Source organism: Urocampus carinirostris, chromosome 1 (genome assembly GCF_059441175.1).
Source record: "Urocampus carinirostris isolate Australia breed hairy pipefish chromosome 1, RoL_Ucar_1.0, whole genome shotgun sequence".
Classification (NCBI taxonomy): Eukaryota; Metazoa; Chordata; class Actinopteri; order Syngnathiformes; family Syngnathidae; genus Urocampus; species Urocampus carinirostris.
Window position 1 is genome coordinate 14198277 of NC_142349.1, and position 12231 is coordinate 14210507.

Below are 12231 nucleotides of genomic sequence, written 5' to 3' on the forward strand. Positions count from 1 at the left end.
GAGGAGAGATACATTCATCCTCCAATACCTAAAATGTGGTTCATTGTCTAAACTTAATTTCAAAGTAATTGGAGCATGGTCACTTATAGTAATATTCTCTATACCACACTCCACTACTGTATGCACATGTTGCCTTGAAATGTAAAATAAATCAATTTTTGAATAGCTGCCATGAGGGTTTGAAAAGAAAGTATAGTCTTTAGTTTGGGGATTCTTCTCTCTCCATGGATCTATCAATCCCAATTCTTTAGTTATGTTATTCAACATCCTCGACCTCTTTGTATTTGTTCCATGTACTGTTGGATCCTTGTCCAATTTGCCATATTGTACAGTGTTAATTAAAGTCACCTCCTATAAGTAACATTCCCTTTGCACAGTTGGTTATTACTTTGGCTAATACTTGAAAAAATGTCCCCTTTTCCTCAATTGGTGCATAAACATTCATTATTGATATTTCCCTACCTGCCTGTGACCCTATAATCATTATATATTGCCCCAGATTGTCCTTCACTTCTTTTTCAACTTTAAACGCCACCCATTTTCCAAGTAAAATTGCTACTCCCCTTCTTTTACCATAAGAGGCGTAAGACACGCGGTTCACCCATTCTCTTTTTAGCTTCTTATGTTCAATCTCTGTCAAATGTGTCTCTTGGAATAAGGCTATTGAGCTTTGCAATGTCTTGAGTTGATTCAATATCTTCTTTCTCTTGATGGGGTAGTTTAGCCCATGTGCATTATATGAAACAATATTTAGATTGCTCATGATTTATATTGAGTCCCACTGATTCTTGAAGCATACAAAAACAATACATTAACTACTAACACCTCCCTCCATTGACAGAACAAACCAACTAACTAGCAAACATCCTAACAAGCACACATAATACCCCACCAAAAAGAAAAAAAAACACACCCAAAAAACAAAAACACATGTCTTCCAAGAGTCCAAGCGGAGAGTTGTGGCTACCCTCCTGGAAATATGCACTCAGTGCATGGACAACTTTTGTACAGTTGTCCATAGTTATAACTAACTAAATATTTTAGAGTAGCTCTATACAAAAATACAAATATTGTTTTAATTTAGCAATAATAATTTTACTTACTTCTAACTTATTGAATACTTAGTAGAAAGGGCAGAAATGGTCGTTACTCCTTTACCCCATATCAGAATTTAGCTTTGTTTTGCTCCATGAGAGCTTGTAAGTCACTTTCTGTGATGGGGGTGTTCCTTCGCCTTCCTCTCATTCCGGTCACTGTGGTCCAAATGTTCTTTGACAACATCTTTTGAAATGTCTGCGTGTTGTCTTCTTCCACTTCGATCCCCATTTCTTTTAGCAATGTTGCTGCCTCCGTCAGTGTAGAAAATGTTTTTATTCCTGAGTCCAAAAACATCTTCAGCTGGGCGGGATAAGGGGATTGAGCCTTTACGTTTTTTTCCTTTAGCTTTTTGATGACGTCCCTTACTTGTTTCCTCTTTTTTTGGATTTCCGTGGTGTAGTCTTGGTTGAAGTAAACGGTCTTGCCTTCGTACGTTGTCTTCTGTTTACATGCTTCTTTCATCACGGATTCTTTCACTCTGTAGTCAGTGAAACGTACGATAATTGCCCGTGGCGGTGCTTTACCTTGGGACTTGTTCACCAGTGAGCGGTGTGCCCTCTCAATGCGCAAATCCATATGTCACGTTGTCGGAATGTTTGACTTAACGAAGTTTGTTATGAAGCCGATTGTGTCGTTCCTCTCGGCACCCTCCGGAATGCCATGTATTCGAATGTTGTTCTGTCGTGATCTTGACTCCAAGTCCTCACACTTTGTTGGTAGTTTGGCGGTTTGTTGGAGCAGGAAGGCTGTGAATTGTTCTAGTCGTATCGTTCGCTCTTTCGTGTTAGCATCTAGCTCCTCCATGCCTTCCACCCTCCGCTCCAGCAACACAGTGCGCTCCAGAAGCTCTTTGATGTTTTTTTTCAAGTCTTGCCATGGCAATCTTGTTCTCGCTGGCTGCTTCGGTATGTTCTTGCTTTAATTTACGGATTTCATGGAGGATGGCCGAGTCGCGTCCTTCGTCGACCGATGACGTTCCTTCTGCTCCCTCGATCTTTTTCTCCTTAGCGCCAGTTTTCTCAACAAGTCTCCCCTTCTTGACCATGTTTTGTTGAAGTGTTTTTCATTGATATGAGTTACAAATTGTACCTTTTCTGTCTTTCTCCTAGTAAGTATTACATTAGTCTTTAGTGATTTTTGCCAGAGCTACTTCCCTTGCTGCCGTCTACCTCATAGCGCCACCGGAAGTCGTCATCTATATTCTTAAGTGGTCTAAAAGTTGGGATACTGACACTACCACAACCCCGGGGGGTTTGATTCCAGTTGCATCCAATTCTGAGCGTCCAATGTTGCATGGTCAGCGGTAATTGTCTAATGATCAATTCATTACTAAAATACAGTAATACTGTATTTTCTGTAAAGCCTTGTGTATCAGGCGCGCCCAAACTTTGAGTTGTATGGGGAGAATTTTTTTTTTGTGTATACTCGGATAAATACAGTATAGGCAAAAAATAAGGAAACTTTTTTCTTTTTGTGCAGCCCGGTACCAAAAGACACATGGCCCATGACTGGACCGCAACCAGGTGGTTGCTGACCAATGGTTTCAATTAAGAGAACATCAGAGGTTCTAGTAAATCTTGGAGAAGTGGGTCTTACCATTGTCCAAAGGTGATGGGTGTTCTCTGTCGTCCAGGTCATCAGCAGAAGACATGGTGCCGGTCGAAGGAGTTCTGGGTAGGAGTCGCTTGAAGTCACCTGCGTTAAAACATTTGATATGTAAAATAAACCCTTTAGTGCAATTTGCTCTGCATTTCAATATGTCCAGTCGCTTAATATATCTCGTCACACCTGGACTAGCTGAGGGGGAGTCCATAGACCTGGATTCACTGCTACCACCGGCACTCTCTGAGTCGCTGCACATACCACACTGGCTCCCTGGACTCCCAGACGTCCAGGCCCGGAGCGGCACGGCCTGGCTCCTTGACTCTGCGGGGACAGGAAAGTTGTGGCGTACAAGGAAATGTACCATATTTTCCAGAGGATGAGGTGCAACTTAGTTCCCCAAATTGGCCAGAAATTTGAAATTGTGCCTTATATACCGCGAAATACGGTGGATAAGATTGGGAATGTATATAGTATTTATAGCGGTGCATTACACTACTACGCAAAGTTTAAACTTCCAAATTGGAGCAACAGACAGACAGACAGGCAGACAGACAGACAGACATTGTCCCCAAGGGGGAAGTTTGTGTTTACAGACACTGACAAATAAATATCTAACAAGTACAAATATGAACGATACACAAGGCATGCAAGATGACTGAATAAGATTATTACAGACAGATAAGTGCAGCAATAGCAGAAGGGACAAAACTTTTACTGAAGCGTATCCACTTCTATCTCAGAGTTCCGTACCTGGAGCATGAGGGAAACAGACAGAAGTGTTTGTGTAGTTGATGGTCTGTAGTAACTGTCCTGGCAATACGTGTGATGGCTTTTCTTGTTGAGTAGTGAAAGGTCAGTGACGGGCAGATTAATGATTTTGGAGACAGTACGGGTGACTTTAGAGAGTTTGTTTCTGTTGGTGATGGAGAGTATATTGAAATAACCAGTGGGAGCAGTAGAGAAGGATGTGTTGAATAATGCTTGTGTATGAGAGAAAAAGAAGATGGGAGTGACAGAGAAAGCACAGAGTTTGCAGAAGATGTGTAGTTCTCTGCTAGAAATGCTCATGGACAACAGTGATATGTTGAGAGTTTATTGTCCAGTGTGAAGTGAGTGACACGTTTAACTATTGTTTTGTGTGGAATAGTAGGTACCACGTCCGGGGTATGTTGTTGGTTGGAGATGAGTTATTCCTTTGCCTTGACTACAATTCAGATAAAAAAAGTTGTCAGCGCAAGTCAGTGACAGTCTTGTGGTAAGCAGGTATAAAGTTATTGTTCTTGAGGAGTGCGAGAATGTTATCAGAATATTTTAAGTACCGTATATCCCAGACTATTAATTGCAGTTTTTTTTTCATAGGTTGGTCGAGATGGTAAATTTTAATCCGATAAAATGTATGTGTGAAATTATTAACGCATTATTATATCAGAGTTTTAAATTTTAATTACCAGTACTGTGTATCAATTCACATGCTATTTACACTCTAAACCGCAAGAGGGTGCTCTAGGCCTGTGTTGATCATTTCAATTCACCACAATGTAAAAGAGGAAAGAGGAAGAGGGCACATCGTCTAACTTTGGGGCCTACTGGGAATTGTTTACTGGTAAAAAAGTCCCAGAGAATTTATATTTTATTGAGTTTAGTGATTTGAAGAGAATATAATTGCTTGATAAGCATGTTCTTTATGCTAAAGTTGTCTGAATAACTCATAATATGTCACGTCGTGACTGACAAACATGTCTAAGATATGCATGTACAAGTAACGTTAGAATATTGTGTTCTCTATTTTATTTTCATTGTAAATTATCTTTCAGGATGACACTTATGATTTGGTGGTAGATCTTATCAAATAGGTTTGCCCCAAAAAATGTGACTTATACTCCGAGTGCGACTTATACAGTACATAATTTTTCCTTTTCAATTATGCACTTTTTTGCTGCTGCCACTTATACTCCAGAGAGACCAGTCTAGAAAATACAGTATGTAGTAACAGGGCTGGGGCTTTTGCAGTCATCGGTAGAGGGTTAACAGAAAGGGGCTCAGTACACACCCTTGCCGGGCTCCAGTGTTGGTTGTTATGTTTGATGAGGTGACAAACAGTTTTCACGGCCTGTGGTCTGTTCATGTGGAAGTTATGGATCCATCGAATGAAGAACAGAGACAAAAGCAATGATTGTCATCACTGCCCCAGATCGCATGCATTGTATGTACACAAAAGGCGCACCAAACTATAAGGCACATTACATTAAGACTACTGTAAGATCATCTACTGTATCTCTTTTTGTATAACCCCTGGGCACTTTATACACTTACAGCATATATTACTGGACTTATTAATCAGTCAATAAGTATCACTGATTATAATTGCAAACTATTGCTTGTAACAGTAATTAAACCCAGATAGCGGCACTGTGGGTACCAACCAGACCATAGATTATTGCAAACCACAGACTATTATTACACCATCCCCTGATCTAAAACATACATGAGGGCAAGGAAAAAACTATGTATTTTCACTGCTGAGACACTGTATGATAATAAAACGCACAACACACAATGTAAACACCCAAAAACGCTAGCTAAGCACCCAGAGCAATTTGATTGGGTGAGCAGTAAGTTTGGGCAGTTCACTGCACACGAAGCAGGCTCTTACTCGCCCAGCGAACTGTGCTCCAAAGTTAACACATCCATATTTTTCTTGTTTTCCTTTTTCTAAAACAAAAGTCCACTCACACTTTGTTTTAAAACCATTCTCTACAATAAAAAGGATGGTCAAAATGAAACTAGGCAAACTTAAGTAACTGCGGGAAATGGACAAATATTAAGTGGTATATTTGTTGATATGGGACACAATGTCCGGCATTAGTTGAATTTTGTCTCAAAATATGTGGTGCGGCTTTCTCTAAAAAGAAACTCAATATTTTGCTTTTATGGCTCTTTGGGTCATAAAGGTTCCCAACCTGGGTCTGACCCCTGTCCCTCCACTTCTTCACCTGTGTGTGAACAAAGGTGCAAAAGACAGAAACCGAAAACAAAAACAAAATACTTTACAAGCTCTTAAACATATTAAACCGAGAGGTTATTGACGCACAGGTGAAAAAGTAGAGAGACTGCTTAACCTATCAGAATGCACTATGCAAATCAATGTTTCTGGCGCAATAAGTAAAAATAGTGTGATAATGAGATAACATCTCATGCACCGCCGTGATGTGGGTTCAATTACTGTTACAAACAATAATTTGCGATTATAATCAGTGATACTTATCAACTATCTAATTATATGCTGTATGTGTGTAAGGTGCCCACCGGTTATACACGAATAAAGACAGTAGCTCTTTCAGGTTCAGGTATCCTTTAACCTCCAGGGTCATTGGGGCACCACTTACTGTGTTGTTTCTTGGGCAAGTAAAGCCTGGCAGCGTCGATCCCTCTCCAGGCATTTTTTTTTTCTTTTCGGGTAGGGGTTTGTTTCCCACAGGATAACTATCCCAAATTGAATAGTCCTCATCTCTTGCTGCAGGAATACCCGACACTAACCACTTTCTTTGCCGGAAGGTCTTCAGCCGAAAATGTCCATTCCTCACGCGCAAATGGGGTGTGGACAAGCACGGGGATTGCAAACATTGGGTAATTGTGTAACATTTTAAAGATCTACACGTTAAAGTTTTCTTTTCAAACAAGTTTGCCATCAGGGAAAGTTCCAGTCTCTTTACCAGGATGCAAATTTGTTCAACCCGGACGATTTTGACTAGGAGAATCTTTAAATTTGGATTATATGTTTTTGAAATGGAAGGTGAAAATGGGAAAATAAATAAAACAGTAGCTCCTACTGTAACGTTAATTTCATGCGCCTTATATTGCAGTGCCCCTCGTGTATGAACATCTTTTGAGAAAAAAAAACATTTTATGGGGGTGCGCCTTATAATAGTATATAATAGCATAAAATAACAGTAATATTATGATAGTTGTAGTGCGGAAAATATCGGACATTGTCCCTTGTTGTTTTTGCAAATCTCTCAATCAATCTCAATCTCACAGGAAGGCTGAACAAGTGTGGCGTGATCAGTCCACGTTTTGATCTCCAGCTCAAGGATTTGGAGAAGTGGCAGAACAACCTTCTGCCTTCAAGACAGTTCGGATACATTGTACTGACCACCTCAGCTGGCATCATGGACCACGAAGAGGCCAGACGGAAACATACGAATCCGCACCTGTGATGTCAGTGCTGCTGTTGGAGCGGCACGTTGCGATCCCCGGCCGTCCGTGCAGTGGGCTGTCCACCTCGTCGCCGCTGAGGACATCACAGGAAGTGAGGGAAGACTGGGAGAGGTTGCCGTGGGAAGAGTGGGTGCTGCCCAACGAGCGCTTGGCAAACATGAACCTGCAGGAAAAAAGGGGTGCAATGATTAGTTGACTGTGTCGACAAAAAAAGATAAGAGAAATAGTCGCCAATTAACTATTGACTATTGTCACCAGACACATTTTTTACAGAAAGAGGCATTTCCATATGAATATCATCTCTATTGAGAATCACACATCTGCAATTGCATCTCTGTGTCAAACGGTAACATACTGTAAACATACAGAAATGACAGCGTCAACATCAAGTACCAACCAAAACGTATAGTTTGGGAGCGATTTAGCCTAGATAACGCGAATAAAAAGCCAACTTACAGAGTTTGCAAAGCAGACCTTGCTTATCATGGTAGTAGCTTGGTGACCAACGAAAATGTAATGATCCCATTAGCAAATTGAACAAAACGGAGTCTGACTCACTTTGGTATAGATCAAGCCAATGTGGTTTTGATGACATGCATTGTACATTATATACAGGTATACTTCGTTATAAAAACAAGCTTGAGCATTATGTGAGACTGCCTGACAAACATATTTTTATTTAAATACATGCAATCAGAAAAACAAACATCAGTTGTTAAAAACGTTGATTCGTACATTAAATGTACTTTAGAAAATGCGTTTGTTTTGTTTACTGTTCTACTGCTGATAATGAGCCAGTTCTAGGTGTACAGCGATAAAAATGTTTAAAGGATTTGAATTTATAACCGATATTTTGTTGCTTGTCTCTAAAAATGGAAAGAGGTTTATTATTATGTATGTCTCTACTAACTGAACACTGCATGTAATTGGTTTCATGTAGTGCATTTGTACTTTTTTTGTGCGAATTAGCAGTATGTTTAATAAAACATTTATTTTTCATTGTACACATTTTTCTTGTGTTTTATTATTATCCACATCATGAAATTAACTTCATCCTGAATTTGAGGGAAAACAAATCTGATTATTCGACTTATTGTTACAAGTTGTTGAGTAGACAACTATTAAAACAGTTGTTTGTTGCAACCCTACAGGAGAGAAAAAAACATGACATTGCCAAACCACTGATGAGAACTTTGAGGTAATAGAATTATGTATTCAAAAGACAAAGCACTTAAACACATATCATTTACAGACACATTGAAGCTAAAATGTGGATTGCTCTAGTGTAGGAAGGCAGAGCTAATACAATCAGGCACAAGTTGTTCCTTGTTGTTTTCCAAAGTGGTTGGAGCATCAGAGAGGACTTTTGATGTCATTCTGCCTTTGATGAGGGTTTACCCCACTCATGTATAAGAGGCACATATATTATACATGTCATGATACATGTGAGGTTGGTCCTGTCTTTCATGTGCTGTGCTTAGCAGCTGAATTAAAAGTCAAGATGTATGTGGTTTATATTAAGGGTTTCTTAAGCTCCATGCAGTAATGTAAACACTCGTGAATCCAACTAGAGAGAGATGCCTTTTCCCCCAAGTGTGTGAAACAAGAAGCAAACTGTAAATGCTGGGTATTTTAGTATTCATCTTACAAAAATTTGAAATATAGCATTTTCTGGAAAAAAAAAATATTGTGGAAAAGTAAGCTCCTTATTAAAACAAGAATTCCGAAATGTTGTCAGTGCTGTTTTGCATTGTCTTCGAGTATCATATTGACGAAAACGTATAAAAGATTTGTAATCTGTTGTTTTTTTTAATTTAAAAAAAAAGTGTTAAAACTCTTTTCTTGTTATCTTATTTTCTTTGTTAACTCTTTATTACTTGTTCGTCCTTGATTGCCATGTCTAATCTTGTAAACAGCCTTCACTACGTTGTTATCAATGAGAATGAAGATAATTATAATTATAATAAAATAAAATGGCTCATAGTACAATTAATAACGGGAGTGATATTTTTAAGCATTCCATAAATAAAGGAAAAGGGACTAATTGTAGGATTCTACCATTTTGGAGGAGTTCCATTTATTTGCTTAATACAAATGATACTTAGTTGTGTATGTGTATGTGTATATACATATATATATATATATATATATATATATATATATATATATATATATATATATATGTATATGTGTGTGTTTGTGTATGTATATGTTAAATTCATGATTATTTTATTAAACATCCCTTTATACTGCTATTTAAATTGTAGACATGATTTATAAAAAATACCAGAGCTTTGTAAAAACAGCATGGTGTTATCATCATCATCATCGTGATATAGTCATTCTGGTTTAAAGAGTATTAACTTCTCTAAATTTTGTACGTTTTATTCACCAACATTTTCCACACGACAACGACCAAAAATAGTCTTTTGCGATGTACTGTACACCGGATTATTAGGTGCTTACAAAATTTCAAAAAGTGTTGTCTTTGCGCATCAATTGATCAACTGAAATATATCACAATTGCATTCAATTGCTTAAGGCCGTTTGCGGCTGAATCACGGCTAAAATTTTGCGGGTTTTTTTTGCCCGTGATGGAAAATGCGCAAAATTGGCCAACCCGCTGTTCATCTGTGGTATGCCCGCAAAACAGACGCCGGCGACTGTTCCGCTTCCTCATCGCGTCATTTCCGCATCATTTTCTCGTGTGGGTATAAAAGCTCCCAAGCCGGTGTTGTGCCCAAATCCGACTCCTATGCAACAATCTTACCCCCCCCCCCCCCCCCCCCCCTCGCGTGAACGCGCATTCTGCTGCGATCGCTTTTGTTGGAAGCGTGCATTGACGTTGGTGACTTTTTCATCCGCGTTAACAAACGCATTTTGTAGAATACGATCGCAGTTTATTGTTTAAATAAACGCGTTATATAGACTAGGATCTCCCAATTGTTATAATTAGCTCGTTTTATTGTTTTAATAAGCGTTTTATATAGAATACGATCGCTTTTGTTGGAAGCGCAGCGGAATGCGCGTTCACGCGAGGGGGGGAGGATTTTATATACGGTGTGCATTACCGTTCGATTACGTTCACAACAAAAACAAAGACGGAATGGTTTGAGTTGTATTACATTCCAACAAATGCAAGACGAAGTGGTTTTGGTTATATGTTCGCCATTACATTCCCTAAAAGTGATATAAAAGTGAGATAAAACGAGGTAAAAGTGGTTGTAGTAGCGAGGGGATGCAAATCTCGGCATAACACCGGGCTGTAGAAATCAAAACCGCTCGAGACACAGTCCCGTGAAGATCAAGATTTCAAGCTATGGCACCGAAGAAGCCAATATGTTATTATTGTAATAGTTTTTCATTTTGATTTTATTATCTTGTTATGAAATGAAAATAAATGTCAAGAAATAAAAATGGATTAAGACGAGGTCACTACGCTGACGGGGATCCATGTTCACCCCCTTGACGTCTCGAGCACAACTGACGTGTGGTCGGCAAATCGCGCTGTATATACGCAGAGAAAGGCGTTTGACCGTCACACGCGTAACACGCTAATTTCACGTAATAACACCGCGATACAGGCGCAGAACATGCTATTACCATGCTCCACCCACGATTACCCGCTGAAATTTCCCGTCCTACCCATGTGTAACCACGCCCTGGCCGCGGCCAGAGCACGTCGTCCCGCGTCATTTCCGCGTCATTACCTCGTGTGCCGCCCGCGGTTAACACGTGCTCAAAACTTTTTCGCGCGGCGAACCGCGTGTGAATTTCCGACCGCGTGTAAAGCACTGCTGTATCTCGTCTATATGGCGGTCTCAAAGCAGCCAACAGCGCCCAACAGCGTCTGCTTCACGGCCAGATATTTCTGGCCGTGATTCAGCCTCGATACGCCCGTGAAAGGCTGTGTACCCGCGCTCTAAAGAATTGAGCAGCGCAAAACTTTTTCGCGCTGCCACCCGCGCGCGAATTTCCGACCGCGTGTTAAGCACTGCTGTATCTCGCATGTATGGCGATCTCAAAGCGTCCAATAGCGTCCGCCTCACAGGCAGGAATTTCTGGCCGTGATTCAGCCGCAAACGGCTGTGTGACCGGCCCCTATTATTGGATGCAATAGGAATGCAACCAGGTTTGTGGCATGGAGAATGCATGGTCCTACCCACTAGAACAGTAGGGATACAAACAGCACATGAAAAGGCATAAGATATTATTTCATCACATTTTTTTAGTCACAGTACTAAATTGTTGATATCAGTGGGCCAGGCCGTGTCACGGCATGGAAGGGGTGACCGGACCAGAACGGAGGCAGGAAGGGAGAACTCAATTGCGTACGATCAATGCTTTTATTTACCAAAATAAAAGTTGTCCAAAAAATCCGGGACAAAACGGAACAAAAACATTCTTACACTCAGAATGATCAGGTACAGGTTTCCTCCGACTTAAACTAAACAGGACAAGGCATAACAGAACAGAAAAGGTGTAATGAGCCAACAACCGCCATACCCACAACCCAACCTTAAATAGCAGCCACGCAATTAGCTGATCTGCTTCAGCTGGTGCCCAGGGGGCGGGGCAGACCGGTCGCCACGGCGACCATGACAGGCCGTGAGGATATTGTCAGACATTGTATCCCTAGTGGTCTAGTGGATAAAATTTAACATTCCTCTGCTGCGATGGGGGTGGGAGTAATTTGTCATTCATTGTTGTACGATTGTGAACAACTGTCCCTCATACCTAGCAGCGTGGTGCTAAGTAATCGGCGCTCTTACCATTGCACTTTTAATACGATCACTGTTGCTACCATTAATATGCAAACTTTATCAACAAACAATTGATTGCACAATCACAGTAACGCATTTCCAATTTTGCCTGCATCTAAGGCGCAATGGATTATAAAGCTCACGTTCAAATTTCTGGCTAATTTGTTTTTTTCTTGGCTGCGCCTTAGAGTAAGGAAAATATGGCACCTGTGGCTTTAAACCTTTGCATTTTAATGTTTCCTTCCAGGGGAAACATTCAGGTGTATACAGGTGTGTCGTAAACAGTTTGTTTGGACAGAACCAGGAGATCAACCTCTCACGCTCCCAATCTGGACAAAAGCATTCAAGCTCAAGCTACAGATATTTCCTGAGAGGAAAGCCAACAAATTCTCAAATTCTCTCTCTCTTCCTTCCAGTTTGACTCATTGCGATTTGTATCCTCGCTGAAAGAAAAATCCCACCACACAGGCAATGTAGAAACCATAAAAGCGCGTTTGTTTGCACAATTTATTAATTTCCTAGCTTGAGCACACCTCCAAAGTGTTTT

The 12231-nt window shown here is 40.3% G+C and overlaps 1 protein-coding gene across 3 annotated transcripts in view; it reads right to left on the reverse strand.

Annotated features, from left to right (window-relative positions):
* The window catches only part of LOC148373631 (rho GTPase-activating protein 29-like), a 76675-nt gene that overhangs the window by 19288 nt on the left and 45156 nt on the right, over positions 1 to 12231 (reverse strand). For all 3 annotated transcript variants that reach the window (XM_088327533.1, XM_088327549.1, XM_088327542.1), the window contains 3 exons: positions 6915 to 7084; positions 2887 to 3024; positions 2695 to 2793 (listed from right to left, as the gene is read on the reverse strand). In XM_088327533.1, coding sequence (XP_088183659.1) covers positions 2695 to 2793; positions 2887 to 3024; positions 6915 to 7084 — 407 coding nt within the window. The remainder of the gene's footprint in view (positions 1 to 2694; positions 2794 to 2886; positions 3025 to 6914; positions 7085 to 12231) is intronic.